Consider the following 17,500-nt stretch of genomic DNA (forward strand, 5'->3'; position numbering starts at 1 on the left):
AGAGAGAGAGAGAGAGAGAGTGTGTGTGTGTGTGTATGTGTGTGTGAAAGAGAGAGAGAGAGAGAGAGAGAGAGAGAAAGAGAGAGAGAGAAAGAGAAAGAGAGATAGAGAGAGAGAGAAAGAGAGAGTGAGAGATAGACAGAGAGAGAGAGAGAGTGAGAGATAGACAGAGATAGACAGAGAGAGAGAGAGAGAGAGAGAGAGAGAGAGAGAGAGAGAGAGAAATCCCACAAAAAACCTGGAGAGATTACTATTTTGAAGGGGGGAAAAAAACAAGAAATGGAAAAAAAAAACATAATAGAAAGTGAAAACATAAAAAGAGAAGAAATATAAAAGAAAGAAAGAACTAAAGAAATAAAGAAAGAAAGAAAGAAGAAAGCAAACATACAGAGGCCTGAGAGAGATCCATAGTCTCAAAGATGAGTGACATGACGTTGGACATCTGAATGATCTCTCCACTCATCAGACACAGCTTCTTGTTGTCGTCTAGCACGGTGTTCATGTTCTCAATCCAAAGAGCATCGATGGGTCCGTCGAAGATGACCCACTTCCTGTCTGGAGTCTCCGATGAGGCGAATTCTCTGAAAGTGTTGGCAACCACTCCGTCTGTCCACTGGAGGGAGAAAGTTTTTTATTGTTGGTGTTTTTATTTACAAGATATAAATACAACAAAAGAAACATCCCAAAAACAAACAAAAAAACCCCACAAAAATCAGCTTGCCTACTAAAAATGGAATCGGAGTGGCTCAGTCGTACGGTCTTTGCTTCGTACCCGAAAGCTACCGAGTTCGATCACCCACCGCTGCGCTGTGTGACCTTGAGCAAGTCACCTCGCCCTAGATCAATTTGTGGCTGACACCTGGGCTATTCCAGTCTTCCCTTGGAATAGACCCTAGAGACAAATCTCCCCAATGGGATGAATAAAGGGAATTTTATTTATTTTATTTTTTATTTATGTTATGCTATGTTTTGTTATTTTATGTCATTTAGGTCCTGAAAAGCAAATTATACAGTCATATAATCAGCATTTCATGACCTAAACAGTTTACACTAAAACGGAGTAGTAATACAGTATCATTTAACCACTGACCTCGTGAGAAACCGGATCAAACTGTCCAAAAAGCTGACCCATGGTGATAGATTTGGGACTGAGAATTCGAGTCATGACCTTCTCGTACTCTTCTTCTCCTTCACTGTTCAGCAGGGTCATGCCCTCCTGAAGTGTTTCCAGAACTTTGGTCTTCCCGCCAAACGGTTCTCCCACCAACATGAATCTGGAGAGAATTTGGATAAACGACTTGTTGGAATGGTGTAATGGTAAATATCAATGTTAATACTATCTCATAAATGTAACAATAAAAAAAAGTTGTTTTGTTTTTTAAATATTTATAAAGTGTCCTATCCAAAGGATAGCAAGTCATTATTATCATTATCCATAAATAGGTAACCAGCAAGTCAAAAAGAATCAATTTTTTCACTGCATTCAATCCAATGTCACAGGTTGGAAACCCTATCTACACTTGAAAATTATCATTATCAACATCATCATCATCATCATAATCATCATCATCATCATCATCATCATCATCATCATCATCATCATCATCATCATCAACCTCATCATCATTATCATTTTCATCATTTATTTATCATTTACCCGTGACGGACAATCATCATCTCATAGGTCTGAATAATCTTGTCTTTGAAGAACTTGACAAACTGCAGATTCTTCCCATCCGAGATGCGTTGCATGGCATTTAAGAACGTCTTGTAGTCGGCCTCAGGCAGCTCCAGCCCGGGGAACAAATCGGAAATGATGCCGGTGAAGAGAGGAATGTCATGAGACAAGAACTTGGGGAGATTGACGTCAATGATGGATCGAAGAAGCTGTGGATGAGTGGATGGATCGGTGGGTTATTTAAGAATTAAATGGGAATTAGATGGATTAATCCTGTTCTTACTAACTATACAAAAATCATCACATTTGTTACAATGCAGTTAAGATTTTTTTTATTTATTGACTGATTGATTGATTAATTTATTGACTGATTGATTGACTGATTCATACATCTATTCATTCATTCATTTATTTATTTCCTATTTCATTAGATAGCTGGTTTAAAAAGTTACATCTACATATAATATACCACAAATGACAGAGGGCTATTTTGTCCACCTTTTATTTTTAAACAAAGGAAGTCGATCGTTCCCCTACTCACCAAAATATCCTCGGCCTCGTCTGGGAATTTCAATTTGAGATTTCCAGCAGCAGAAAGCACAGCTTTGACAGCCCTCATTCCGTAATCGTAGTGGAACTGGGATGACAGCTGTTCCGAGCACAGACGATACGTGGTTACAATCTTGACGGCCAAGCTCCTGGCGTCCAAGAATCCAAAGGAGTAGAGGGAGATCTCGGCAATCATAGCATAGTCGGGGACCTGAGGATATGATATTATTTAAAAAAAACAACTTTTAGAACTTTTTTTTAATCTGTTCAACACGTCTGTACAAAAAAAGTTCCTTTGGATGAATAAAGTATTATTATTATTATTATTATCATCATCATCATCATCATCATCATCATCATCATCATCATCATCATCATCATCATCATCATCATCATCATCATCATCATCATCATCATTATTATTATTATTATTATTATTATTATTATTATTATTATTATTATTATTATTATTATTATTATTATTATTATTATTATTATTATTATTATCAGTATTATGAGTGTTAGTATGAGTATCAATGCCAACAATAATAATAATAATATCAGTCCTCCCTCACCATCATAGCCACTGTTCTGAACAAGACCTTGAGGTTGTCGGGCAGTTCGGACCTTCCAGCGTAACCAGGGTTCATGGTGATGCACACGTAGCAGTTGGGGTTGAGGTTTAGCTCTGTGCCCTCAAAGATAAACATATCGACTTTAGCTTGGACAGCACGGATGATGCACAGAATCTGTGGGTGAGAGAGAAATTATTGACAAAATGTGACAATGAAAAAAAAAAACAAAAGACATCACCGTGTAAACTTGCTGCTTCCAATGAATTAAATAAGATAAAAATTGACATTACTTTTTTACGAAATAATGAAAATGTTGCTGCTTGAAGCTCGTAGGAAAAATATAACGATAAGTATTGAATTGTAAACTTCAATTTATTAGACGAAGACACAGTATTATTCACCTTAACTACGCCGTTCACAAATTTTTTTCGTCCTTAATGTTATGTTCATCGTGTTTTGTTGATAAAGGGGAAACCCAAAACGTCAACAATATCTGTCTTCATCTAATAAATTAAAGCTTACAATTCAATACTTATCGTTTTTTTATTCATTACCTTTTACGAAAATTTGCCATATACAGTAAAATTTCCACAACACTACCAAACATGTCACTGGCAGCTGACAAACAAACAAACAAACAAACAAACAAAAATTATCGTATATTTTTGGGAAAACAAGTCGTCCTTCAGAGCCATTATTAGGCATTGTTATTTTCTTGTTGACCTGAAAAAAGGCCAAAGGTCGAAACGACGTTTACTTTGTGTGGCATCTTTTGTAAGAGTCACTTTTACTCCCTTTATTTTACTATACATTTTACCAACTCATTTCGTCACCTCTAGATTTTGGTATTACAATATTAACACTGTGGTCATTTCATTATGTGATGAGTTTACAAAGTAAATGAATATCGATACTAACAATAGAATATTCTCAAACTCATTTGAGCTTTCAGCATTGAGCTTTTTTTAAAATATAGATAGTGTGCACTTGGCTAACAAGCTCACAACATTGCCATCCGGAAGTATGACGGAACAACACACAAACTCTGTGTAACCATGAACTTTTATAGTCTGGTTAATACAGTTTAGTGAGAATAACTCATAAACGTGGATGGCAAAAAACAATAAAAAAGACCTGAGTACGTCAACTTCATTCTATCTATAGCGCAATATTCACTAAACATGCTCAAAGCGCTTTACAAAGGATCATTGGCCAACAGCAACACTAAACACGTAGGATGGGACATGACGCCTTAAGGCAATATTACTAATTTTTTTTACAGAGACAACGCTTTGACTACGATATTGGTGAATGAGATCAAACGGCAGTACCTGCTGTGCTACCACAGACAACACTTCCAGGTCAATACGGTTGAACTCATCAAAACACGCCCATGCACCAGCAGAAGCCAGGCCTTTGAAGAACTGAAGAAAAAGAGGAATCGGAATAGGTTATTGTTGTTTACATTTCACCATCACCATCACTATCATCATCGTCATTATCATCATCATCATCATCATCATCATCATCATCATCATCATCATCATCATCATCATCATCATCATATCATCACCATCCTCATCGTCATCACCATATCATCTTATCATCATCATCATCATCATCATCACCATCATCCTCATCATCGACTTTAACATCACATTATATATATATATATATCAACAATATCATACACACACATGTACACACCACACACAACACACCCACACACACACACACACATACACACACACTCATAATATAAGCAATGAGAGCACACCACAACAATGCCACTACACATCAACACTAATCACCACTACACAACGGAACCAAGAACAAGCACCTCGTATAGAGTAAGAATTTTCTCTTCGGACATTACGCCGACTGAGGACGTGGAATAAGCCCACAGAGACGAACGTCTCGGCCATATAATGTGAGTGACAATTTGTATTCTATATATATATAATCACCACCATCATCACAAACAGTCAAGAACCGATATTTTGATTTCCCAACCCCCCCCCCCCCCCCCCCCCCTTGTGTTGACCTCTCTCTCACCTTTCCCATAGCGATGTAATCCAGCCCATCCGAGCAGTTGAAGACAACACACTGCACAGCAATAGCCTTAGCCAAATCTTTGGTGGTCTCTGTTTTGCCTGTCCCTGCTGGACCCTCAGGGGCACCGTTGAGATTGAGATGGAAGGCGCCCACCAGAGTTCTAGGAAAGAAGAAAAACGAGCTTTTATATAGAGCAATATCTACAAAATGTGCTCAAAATGCTTTACAAAGGGTCCCAAACCAACAGCAACACAAAACATGTAGAAAGAGACATGACGCCTGTTAGGCGATATTACAATTTTTCTCGGGCATAGACAATGCTGTTGACGGCCAGGTACTCATTTTACACCTGAGTACGGTGAGAGAATGTGAGTATAGAGTCTTTTCCAAGGATTCAACTATGCGACGAGCGAGGCTCGAACCCAGAAACTTCTGATCCGAAAGCGAGTGTCATACCACAAGACCAGATAGCCACACAAGAAAAACAATTTTGTTTTGGGTGTAGCTATATGAATACATAAAGTTGTGAGACCAAACATCAATACAATTGAACAGGTGCCTATTTTTATATAATACAATTTGACTATTGCATTTATTATTATAGAACAATATCCACTAAATATGCTAAAAACAAGGGGTTTCAGCCAAGCCTAAAATCAACACTTAGCATATATAGGAATAGGATGAGACGTGCATCCTATAAGTTACTGATATTTCTTTTCGACAGAGACAACATTGTTACCAGCAAGGTACTCATTTTACACCCAGGTATGGGGAGGAAATGTGAGTAAAGAGCCTATTTATGCAGGGGCTCACCACTCATTCCATTGACCTAAAGGTCAGAAACTGAATCTCGTATTACTGAACCACAACGCCACACAAAAAGCCACTAATTAATAGCAACACATAAGAAATTTTGCAATAAGAAAGTCTTAAAATATCATTTATTTTCTTTGAAGCTGTACAGCAGCACACAGTTTGCATGCCTTCGCCCTGTAATGTAAATGGTGCTGCTCGAAGCTCGAAGAAATAAATAACAATGTAAAATTGAATGTAAACTTCAATTTAATATACAAAAACAGTTAAAATAGACGTTTCAGGTTTCCCCTTTATCAACGAAACAGGATGAATGAAACACTACAGACGAATGAGATAATGTGGTAGTGGCGTTGTAAGATGAATCTGGTATTCTGACATGCAGCAGGTGACATAAAAACAGTCTATTTACCTTTTCAAAAAAATCCAAAATTAAAGAGAAAAATCTATAGCAGTGCCAAAGAGCATGATTTTTACCAAATTTTTATTTAAAACATCTCTGTTAAATGTTTTGCAGCTAAATATTGAAAAGGATTAATTTGTTAGTAAAATAGCAATATTTCAACCAATTTTTCTCTTATATTTTGGTTATATTGGGAATATTAGTCTTTTTCTTTTTTTTTTTTTTTTAAATTTGAGTTTGGCAACACTTGCCCCCCTCCCCCCAAAAAATTGGTTTATGCAGATTAAATCTGTTTACATGACTGGTTTCGATTTTGGCACTGAGTGAAAAATCTGTCTTTGCTGTAGTATAACGGTAATCCACAAGATATTATCATAGCAGTAAGTTCACAACCCCAACTCACAGAACCAACAAATAATATTATAAAAACAGTTTCTTCCCAAGAACCATCAAGGAATGGAACACTCTCCCACCAGAAATCCTAGATATTACCAACAACAACAAATTTGGTCAACTATAAAACATTTATCTTTCAACTCAATATCACAATAATGGAGAAAGTCATCACATAGTTGTATAAAATCTGCAGTGGTGGGCAAAATCCGCCTTTTGCAGATAAAGACGTTGGAACTTGAACTCGAATCAAGCAACCCACCTGTAACACCTGTCGGTGAGAGGTGTGATGACTAAACGTCCGGAATTACCCAGGTACTCATTACAATACTTGACTGTAGCATTGGTGATTCGGACCAACATGCGATTATCCTCCCAGTAGTAACGCAGTTGTGCCAGCCAATTGAAATCATTCTCAGTGGCCACACCTAGAAAGAAAAATGGACAATGATGTATTTTTTTTTTTTTTTCATTGAGCTTTTATACAGCGCAATATCCACTAACCGTGCTCAAAGCGCTTTACAAGGGGTTCCTGGCCAACAGCAACACTTAACATTTAAGATGTACATGCCGCCTTTTAGGCGATATTACAATTTTTTTGGACAGAGACGATACTGTTACGGCCCAGTACTCATTTTACACCTGAGTACAGTGGGAGAAAGTGAGTAAAGAGCCTTTTCCAAGGACTCAACTATATGCCGTGCGAGGCTTGAACCCAGGACCTTCTGATCTGAAAGCGAGTGTCATACCACAAGACCACATAGCTGCACAAGGAGAAGGACAATGATGTATTATCTAGAGATGGGATGACTATAGATTATACATGTTAACTTTTTAAAATTAATCTAAATAAATAATATTCCCTTTATTCGTCCCAAAGAGAAAACGGGAAGACTGGAATAACCCAGGTTTACTTTCCAATATTTTTCTACAGAGAGGACCTAAAAAAATCTCTCTGTGGTCTATCTGGAATTTAGTAATGTATTTATGTCTTTATTGTTTTTTGTTGTTGGCTGACGAAGGGTTTTGAGCCCGAAACGTTCCGTGTTTGGTATTTTGTTCTTTTTTAAAGTTGTTATATTCATTTTTTGTTTATTACTTTTTACCGTCCACAGCTTCTAGCAGCTTTGTATCACTATGTTTAAAAGACACTTTTTTTAGTGGCCAGATGACTCAGGGCTAGTGTGTTCGCTCACTGACCTCTCTCTCAGCCACATGTCGCACTAAATTGGGTTCCCGGTTTGGCTCCCTGACACAGTGACAATTTTATTCTGTTTTCATCTGGCACTTCTCAATAACCTCAATTTGTAATCATTATAAATATTACTGCCCCTCCACATTTCTTTTGAATAGATATGTTGTTGTTTGTTTTATTATTTGTCTTTGATACTTGTTTAGACATCTGTAAAAACTGAAGTCACAAACCTTTGTTCGGCCATTTCCAGAATAACATCTCTGGCGTGCACTTCTCAATAACCTCAATTTCAAATCATTATAAATATTACTGCCCCTCCACATTTCTTTTGAATAGATATGTTGTTGTTTGTTTTATTATTTGTCTTTGATACTTGTTTAGACATCTGTAAAAACTGAAGTCACAAACCTTTGTTCGGCCATTTCCAGAATAACATCTCTGGCGTGCACTTCTCAATAACCTCAATTTCAAATCATTATAAATATTACTGCCCCTCCACATTTCTTTTGAATAGATATGTTGTTGTTTGTTTTATTATTTGTCTTTGATACTTGTTTAGACATCTGTAAAAACTGAAGTCACAAACCTTTGTTCGGCCATTTCCAGAATAACATCTCTGGCGTGCACTTCTCAATAACCTCAATTTCTAATCATTATAAATATTACTGCCCCTCCACATTTCTTTTGAATAGATATGTTGTTGTTTGTTTTATTATTTGTCTTTGATACTTGTTTAGACATCTGTAAAAACTGAAGTCACAAACCTTTGTCAGCCATTTCCAGAATAACATCTCTGGCGTGCACTTCTCAATAACCTCAATTTCTAATCATTATAAACATTAGTACCCCTCCACGTTTCTTTTGAATCGATATGTTGTTGTTTGTTTGTTTTATTATTTGCCTTTGATACTTTTTTAGACATCTGTAAAACCTGAAGTCACAAACCTTTGTCAGCCATTTCCAGAATGACATCTCTGGCGTGGACATCAACGACCACCAAGGCACCCAAGGTGATACGTTGCTGTTTGTTCAGTTTGCCTCTGACCAAGGCCACAATGTCAGTCATCTAGTGAGGGAAGAGTGTAGAGACTTATTACAAAAATCTGAGAATGTGTGATTGAAACAGTACCAGACAAAGTAGAAAGGAGCAGGCATAAACTGAAGATCTTCTTTAACCCTCTCCTTACCGATCATTTTCAGTATTTTCCCAAAATGGCAGGCTTACCTAGCAGAAAAATAGATATTTTAAACTCAAACAAGCTCTCTACAAAACAACTTTATGTTCCTATTAATTAAACAAAGATCATTCTTCAAAGTTTGTGGTGTACAATATAAATCTGAATAAGAAAAAATGTATATGGTGACGTAACAAATGTGACGATTTTGCTGCAGAGAGGTATGAAGAGGGTTAAAGGTATACAAGGACAAACAGCCACCCCATTCAAAGACCACCAACAATACCCAAGAAAGAAGTGCAGCTATCAATTACCCCACTCCCGAGCTAATGCACACATTCAATCCTTTTTTTTTTCAAAGTACAATGAGGATAAGGAATTCCTTCCACGGCAATATGAGAAATTCTGACAATTATGAGAAAGTCACTTGTCAATAAGAAATCATTTCTGTCACAGAGGTACATAATCATTTTATCGCCTTGATCATTATTATTACCATTATTACCATCATCATCATTATTTTAATATTATTATTCAAAACTTAAACTACACATTTGACAATATGTGACTTTAATTAAAATGTTTCTAGTTTAATCAATAATTCCATTGGACATGGACTCCAATAGTCTTTGATGCTTTACTTACCTGCACTTTGAGTTTTTCATAGTATTCCCTCAAAGCCTGAGGTCCTCCTGGGATTACTTCATGGACTTCCTTTGTCCAGAATGCCTAAAAATAAATAAATGACACATAGAGATGAATTTTTTTTTTTTAATTCAGCTTTTATATAACCCAATATTCACTAAACCTGATCAAAGCGCTTTACAAGGGGTCCCTGGCCAACAGCAACATTTGGCTTGTAGGATGGGACATGACGCCTTTTAGGCCATATTACAAATTTTTTTTCAGATAGAGACAACGCTGTTAATGGCCAGGTACTTATTCTACAGCATACAAAAAAGGTTCACTTTTCAAGATTTTTCTACAGAGAGGACCTAAAAAATATATCTGTCGTCTATCTGGAATTTAGTAATGTATTTGTCTTTATTGTTATTTTTTTGTTGTTAGCTGAAGAAGTGTTTTGAGCCCGAAACGTTCCATGTTTGGTATTTTGTTCTTTTTTTTAAACTGTTCTATTCCTGTTTGTTTATGACTTTTTACAGTCCACAACTTTTAGCAGCCTCGTATCACTTTGATGATGACAAGCCATGAGGTTATGAAGGAATGTCAAAGTGAGAGGAACATTTGTGCGGCTATGTGGTCTAGTGGTATGACACTCGCTTTCGGATCGGAAAGTCCTGGGTTCGAGCCTCGCACTCGACGCATAGTTGAGTCCTTGGAAAAGACTCTTTACTCACATTCTCTCACCGTACTCAGGTGTAAAATGAGTACCTGGCCGTTAACAGCGTTGTCTTTGTCCGAAAAATTGTAATATCGCCTAACAGGCGTCATGTCTCGTCCTACATGTTAAATGTTGCTGTTGACCAGGGACCCCTTGTAAAGCGCTTTGAGCACGTTAAGTGGATATTGCGCTATATATAAAAGCTCAATACAATAAATAAAAACATTTTGATGTGTGACTTGATTTTTTACCTGAGAGACGCAGAGGACAACTTGACCAGGCCATTCCTTGACCCATTCCGTTCTGGGACTGATTTGATACGCCTAGTGGATGGAGGGGGAAGGAAAAGAAGATAAAAAATAAATTGTGTTAAGAAAATGATTTATTTATTATTATTTATTAGTTTGGTTGATTTTCTTTTCTTTCTTTTTTTTTTTTTGGAAAGAAGTTTGATTTGTTCCCATTTTTTTTAAATTAAATAAAATTGTGAAATCAATTTGATTACGAAAACAGATGAAATGGACGTTTTGGGTTTCCCCTTTATCAACAAACAGGAAGAATGAAACACTACAGATGAATGAGATAATGTGGTAGTGGCGTTGTTAAGATGAATGAACAAAACATTGTTTAATGTTAATTAAATTGAAGCTTACATTCAATTTCACATTGTTATTTATTTCTTCGAGCTACGAGCAGCAACATTTACACTTTTTCAAATTATAATATTTTGGAAGGAGTCAGTTGGGTTTTTTTCCATTTTTTAATTTGGGTTTTCAAACTGTACCTTAAATGCCAAAACTAAATTTGCCTAAAGTAATTGCGAAATAAATCGTTAATAATCAAGTTCACAACTTTAAAATTAGGCATAATTTTTTTTTTTTTTCCTGCTTTCAAATTTTCTTATAAAGAGTAGTAATTATTTTCTTCGAAACAAACAAATCCTTATTAACCGTGTTTGAGGAATCAATCAATATGTGACCCATCGTCTCAAAACGGTACTATGTCGGGATGAACAAGATGCTGAAAGGTCATTTTTAAACTTAACTGGTCAAGGAAACGAAATTTCAGTTTTCTGCACTTTTAAATTCCATATATTTTCTTCAATAATACATACATGGACTCAACCCAGGTCTGGTGTTTTTGGTCATAGATTCTATTCTCAGCACTTTGATCATCCCGACTTAATACCGTTTTGAGGTGGCGGGTCACATTTGAGAACAAATGAAAAAGTAATTCCATTCAATCCCTTGTGCCTGCTTAACTTGATTGATAAATACATAAAAGTCACTTTTTTTGCATTATAAGGGAAACAAAAAACATTAGAAATTAGAACAGTGATTTAAATAATCTTTTTTTAAATAGAGTGAGCAATGATGGATGGGAAATTAAAAATATACTTAAGGAAGCGCTGGTGATAAAATTTGTTTCCATTTTTGATAAACGAGCAGTGAATATTACACTAAAATTTACAAAACATCTTTTTTTTTTCAGACCAAAAATTTTAAAGTGAGAAATATGGAAAATATATCGTTGAAAAACAAATCCTGTAACAATCATAGCATGAGTGAGGATAAAATCAAATCTCATTGATATGGAGGCAATCTGTAAATATTAATCATAAGCCTGATATCCACGGACACATCAGAACAATGATGAGACAACAAAATACTATTGTTAAGGAATTATCACTTTATGTGCAGATGGAAACTTGGGAACGGTGACAGCTGCCGGAAATGTTAGGCAGCCCCGGAGACCAGCAATCACATCGTCCTCTACTTCCCAGTAACTAAACTTGAAGGTGGATTTGAAACAGTTCTTAGGGCAGAGGATGACTTTCGAAGCTGGGTTGACGAAATGAATTTGGAGGTATAGACATACGCTACTACTACTACTACTATCACTATTTATTGATGATCAAAAACTGGAATCATTTGTGAACACAACAGATTTAGATACCTTCAAGTAAAGATTTTCAAACTACTTCAGCAAATTTGAACTTTTTTTTTTTTTTTTAGAGCAGTAAAAAGTAGTCGTAACCAATAACGATCATATAATAGATTTTTAGATCTAAAAACAAACTTTGATTAGAAATGTTTAAAAGGCATGTGATAAATATTTTTTTTAATATCAATGGATAAAGCAATGTGATTGGCTTTGACGGTGTGAAAGGAGTGAATGAATGAATATGAGAACAGTTGTTAACCTTTCCAAATTTAGGCTCCAGCCTCGGCTGCCAGAGGTGAGGAGAGTGGAGTTTTTTAGTTAGGATTTGTAGTAGATGGTGATGATGATGATGATGATGATGATGATGATGATGATGATGATGATGATGATGATGATGATAATGATGATGATGATAATGATGATGATGATAATGATGATGATGATAATGATGATGATGATAATGATGATGATGATGATGATGATGATGATGATGATGATGATGATGATGATGATGATGACGATGATGATGGTGATGATGATGATGATGATGATGATGATGATGATGATGATGATGATGATGATGATGATGATGATGATGAATAGGAGGAAAAGGATGAGCAGGCGGTAGAGGAGGAGGAGCAAGAGGAGGAGGAAGAGGAAGAGGAGGAGGAGGATGAGACAGACGAGATGGAGGGGGTGTGGGGAAACAGATGGATCATGAAGAGAAAAAAAAAGGAATAATAATATTTAAAACAAGAAAATGCCCACAATAAAACCTGAATTTTACTGAAATCATTAAACATTTGGCCAGAAAATTTGTCCTTCAAATATCGATCGATTTAAATTACCCTCATCTTGATCTCAAAAACTCTCAAACCTGGGACTTTGCAAAGTTCCCGGGTTTGAGAGTGTTGTTCATGATGAGGGCCATTTGAATCGATCGATATTTGAAGGACGAGTTTTCTGGCCAAAATATTTAATACGTATTTTTCCAGAGTTTGGCAGTTCACAAGTTAACTACCAGGTACTCATTGTACACAATCCTACAATAACAGAAGGTGAGTAAAGAGCCTTTTCTAAGGACTCAACTTTGCACCACTCAGAATGGGACTCATAACAACAACAGCGACAAAAAAAAAAACGTTTCAGAACTAGCCCTTCAACATACCTCCACAGCTCTTTCAATGACATCCCTTATGGACATCAACATGATATCCTGGACTTGCAGCAACCATTTCTCCACGGCTCCTCTAGCCTCCGATGTGGATATAACCTGAGACAGCTTGATCTTCTCTCCTTCACTACTGAACATCGAGTGAATATCCAGGGCTTTGTCAAACTCCAGCTTGGCGATACCTGTAACATTGTATTGTAATATATGTGACCCATCGTCTCAAAATGGTATTATACCGGGAAGAACCAGATACTCAAAACCTCAAAGTTTAATGCTAAACTGGTCGAAATTTTGATGTATTGGTACTTGTACCCTGAAATATGATATTCATTACCCTCAATAAAACATTTAAAAACAACCCGTCTGATATTTCTGGCTATAAATTCAATTTTCAGCATCTTAACAATCCCGACTTAATACCGTTTTGAGGCGAGGGGTCACATATGTGTAAGTGCATGACATAATCAGTCGGAAGGTGAAAATTTTGGATTTGCGTTCTTTTGCATTTTCTGAAAGAATATGCTCACAAAGGGCATTTTACTCTATATTTGAAGTAAATTGGAAGATTTTTCATGAAGTTATGGTCAGATGTATGGGAAAGGTATCCAGCAACTTTTCTCAAACTTCATACTTTTTCAACTTGACTAGCTGTAAAAAATATTTAGAAGTGAAATTAAGCTTTGATATTTCTCGAAGATGTACGAAAAGGGTTGATTTAATAATTTATGACAAGAACTCATTTTTGATAAAAATTGACCTTCTAGCTAAACGTGGCAATATCTCAGTTCAAACCTTTTCACCATCTGATTATGTCATTCGCTGTAACATATTGGAGTTGTTTGGATGTGTGTGAATGTAGATAGTTGTTCGGCTGTATTTAATTATGTTAGTGTTCTTTCTAGAGGTACGCATTTTGTGTTGTGCATGTTTTGCATGTGAGTGTGAATGTTGTCTGCGCGGACGTATTAGCACTTTTTGTTACTTAGAAACATCGTAAGACGATTGTTTTGTATTAGGTTAGTTAGTGAAATAACTCCGTCCTAGCAGGTCGTTTTATGTATTTGTTTTAAATTTACCATATAATTGATAATTAATAAATTGAATTAACAAAGTCTGAGCTGAGTCGTTACGATACCTTCGAAACATTTCTTGAGATGAGGCTGGACTCGAGTGGGATCCTTGGTCTCTGACAAAATCTCCAACATTTCGTCGTTTGACAAGAAGAAGAACCTGGGAATGATGATGAAGATATAAAGATGGTCTATCATAGTTATTCTTGCCTTTACATTATTTAGTCTGTCCAAGTCACCAGGCTTGTGGAGCCGGAGTTTATCCCCGTTTCTGTAGCATGAAACGGACAATAGCAATTGCTTGCTACCTTTTGGATAGGACACGAGTCTATCGCAAAGCATTTTCCACCAGATCTAATAGACCCAGTTATTCAATCACTTGTGGGTGGACAGGGGGGCCAGAAAAAATTTCAACTGCACCCAGGATCGATCTCAGTCCTTTTGCTTGAAGCGAGTGCTCTACCAACTGAGCTATCCAGACACCCTTGCCTTTACATTGCAGCATTGATATATTTTTTCTTTACAATCAAATATGTGTAAAAACTATTTGTAAATGATACATAACATGCTATTTGAGATATTGAAATTATAACTTATTGTATAAGACATTTATAAGATAAGTCCTATATTCGACGTTAAATATAATACAATAAGATAAGATAAGTTATGACATCAAAGCAATTTACTCAAGAGAAGATTGGTATTTAAAAAAAAGATCATGATACAGAAAGTTTAGTAGTTTTAGCAAAACATCAAGTTGAGGAGAAGAAAAATTGAGAAAATAAGAATAATCATATTTAAACCTTTACTCAAGCAATATTGACATAAAGCACAAAAAAAGGCAATAAAAATGTTGAATATTTCATATGGTACAGCAAAACCAAGGTGAGAAAAAAGAGAGTGACCTACCTTGGGAAGAAAAGACGTTTCTTTTCTAGGTAAGCGTTCAGCCCCTTGTTGATCTTATCTAGAAGACCGTTAGAATCAACCAGCTTCTCCAGCAATCCTTGGATGTTACACGCATTCAAAACCTACACGAGAGAAAGTCAAAAAATCAATTAAAATTTTTACAAAACTCTTAGGTGGAAATTGTTTAAAAGGGAAATCATGAAAAGACATTTTTGGTTAACCTTGAACAATCCATGAGAATAATTTGTGAATAATTGGCTGTACATCAATAGCTGAAATAAGTGAATTGAAAATACCTGTTCGTTGTATAAGAGAAAAGTTGATGTTCATAAATTTTTAAATTTAAAAAAAAAACATAATTACTAAGTTTCCCAATAAAAACAAAAATAAAGAAATGATTAGGTTTTATCGGTGTCTTTGGTTTAAATAATAACAAATGGCAAAAAAACATAATAAATAAGCAACAAATAAATAGCAGTAAAAGCTTCTTAACCTGACAAAATCGTGAGTAGAAATTTGATATTTATTTATCCACATTCTAACTGTTAGAATCTAACAACACTTTGAGATTCCATCTATTTCTTTCATTTCGTGCCAGATTTTCAGATGTTAAATTTCATTTTCTTAATCAACCCAGAAAAAAAATTAATTAAAGGAAACAAAATCCATCCATAGTCTTTCATAAGAGGGGCAGCATGGCTTAGTGGTAAAGTCTTTGCTTCATATCCGAAAGGTACAGAGTTCGTATACTTGCAGCGCTGTGTAGCCTTGAGCAAGTCACTTCACCCGAGCTCAGTTTGTGGCGCTGCACTGCGGCTGATGCCTGGGTCATTCCAGTCTTCCATTGGAATAGACCATAAAGAAAATTTTCACAATGGGATAAATTAAAGAAATTTTATTTATCTTATTTATTTTTATTTATTTCAATATCAATATCTTTTTTTTTTTCTTTTGTCAAAATGATATGACAACAAACTTTTGTAACAGCTCACCCTGGGATCTTTGGTCGTGTTCTTCATCACATCCTTCCAGTTCCTGTCAACCATCTGGAAGAGCCTTCCTTCCTCTGGCATCTGTTGCATGATGTCCTCGGAGGAGAAAATGGGCTCCAGGTAGAGCCATTGAGCTTGCACCTTGAGCCATTCGTCTATGCACTCTTGTGTGTGCATCAGTTTGTCTTCCCACTCCTGGGTGCGTTTTGAAAAAATAAAAAAATTATTGAAATAATAATAATAATAGTAGTAGTAGTAGTAGTAGTAGCGTATGGCTACACCTCCAAATTTATTTTGTCAACCCAGCTTCTAAAGTCTTCCTCCGCCCTCAGGACGGTTTCGTAGCCACCTTCAAGTTTAGTGACTGGACAGTGGAGGACGATGTGATCGCTGGTCTCTGGGGCTGCCTGATATTATAATGATAATGACATGATGGACGGTGAGATGGCCCAGTTAATAAGACAGTAAGTACACTTACACCAACAGGACTTGAGGTTGAACCCTGCTGATGGCATCTTTTTTTTTTTCTTTTCTTGAGCAAAAAATTCAGTCCCTACTAATTTTGTAGCACTACAACATTGAAGCCTGATTTAGGTTCCATGGATCATAACATTTAAAAATAACACTTCCACTTACTCATAATTGAAGCTGAATTAAAATTGTACTTTTTGGGAAATAGGTGGGAGGGGTGGGAGGAGAAGTATCTGTTTTTTTCTTTTCTCGCATTGGTCCCTCTTGGTATCATAGTCTGGAAAAGGTTCATATGGCCTGCAGGACATCAAATGTGCGGCTATGTGGTCTAGTGGTATGACACTCGCTTTCAGATCGGAAGGTCCTGGGTTCGAGCCTCGCATTCCGGGCATAGTTGAGTCCTTGGAGAAGGCTCTTTACTCACATTCTCTCACCGTACTCAGGTGTAAAATGAGTACCTGGCCGTTACCAGCGTTGTCTTTGTCCGAAAAATTGGAATATCACCTAACAGGCGTCATGTCCCATCCTACATGTTAAATGTTACTGTTGACCAGGGACCCCTTGTAAAGCGCTTTTAGCACATTTAGTGGATATTGCGCTATATAAAGCTCACTTTAAAATTTATTTTTAAAATGCTCCTCTTTGTGGCGATGTGTCTGGCACCTGACTTGTCTTAGTCTTTTTAGACATAGACCATTAAAAAAGATTTCCTCACAGGGAAGAGAGAAGGAGAGAAAGAGAGAGTGAGAGATAGAGAGA

General features: G+C 36.3%; 1 protein-coding gene across 1 annotated transcript in view; it reads right to left on the minus strand.

The window, feature by feature from the left end:
- Positions 1 to 17,500, minus strand: part of LOC144959508 (dynein axonemal heavy chain 12-like) — a 132,161-nt gene that overhangs the window by 94,797 nt on the left and 19,864 nt on the right. The window contains exons 22-36 of the mRNA XM_078892123.1: positions 16,271 to 16,465; positions 15,279 to 15,400; positions 14,435 to 14,529; positions 13,294 to 13,481; positions 10,433 to 10,504; positions 9,485 to 9,568; positions 8,610 to 8,730; positions 6,732 to 6,897; positions 4,858 to 5,017; positions 4,134 to 4,226; positions 2,803 to 2,976; positions 2,220 to 2,438; positions 1,658 to 1,887; positions 1,091 to 1,274; positions 389 to 613 (exon numbers count right to left, since the gene is read on the minus strand). Of these exons, the coding sequence (XP_078748249.1) occupies positions 389 to 613; positions 1,091 to 1,274; positions 1,658 to 1,887; positions 2,220 to 2,438; positions 2,803 to 2,976; positions 4,134 to 4,226; positions 4,858 to 5,017; positions 6,732 to 6,897; positions 8,610 to 8,730; positions 9,485 to 9,568; positions 10,433 to 10,504; positions 13,294 to 13,481; positions 14,435 to 14,529; positions 15,279 to 15,400; positions 16,271 to 16,465 (2,328 nt within the window). The remainder of the gene's footprint in view (positions 1 to 388; positions 614 to 1,090; positions 1,275 to 1,657; positions 1,888 to 2,219; positions 2,439 to 2,802; positions 2,977 to 4,133; positions 4,227 to 4,857; positions 5,018 to 6,731; positions 6,898 to 8,609; positions 8,731 to 9,484; positions 9,569 to 10,432; positions 10,505 to 13,293; positions 13,482 to 14,434; positions 14,530 to 15,278; positions 15,401 to 16,270; positions 16,466 to 17,500) is intronic.

Source organism: Berghia stephanieae, chromosome 14 (assembly GCF_034508935.2).
Source record: "Berghia stephanieae isolate SIO BIC M18660-M18661 chromosome 14, UCSD_Bste_1.3, whole genome shotgun sequence".
NCBI lineage: Eukaryota > Metazoa > Mollusca > Gastropoda > Nudibranchia > Aeolidiidae > Berghia > Berghia stephanieae.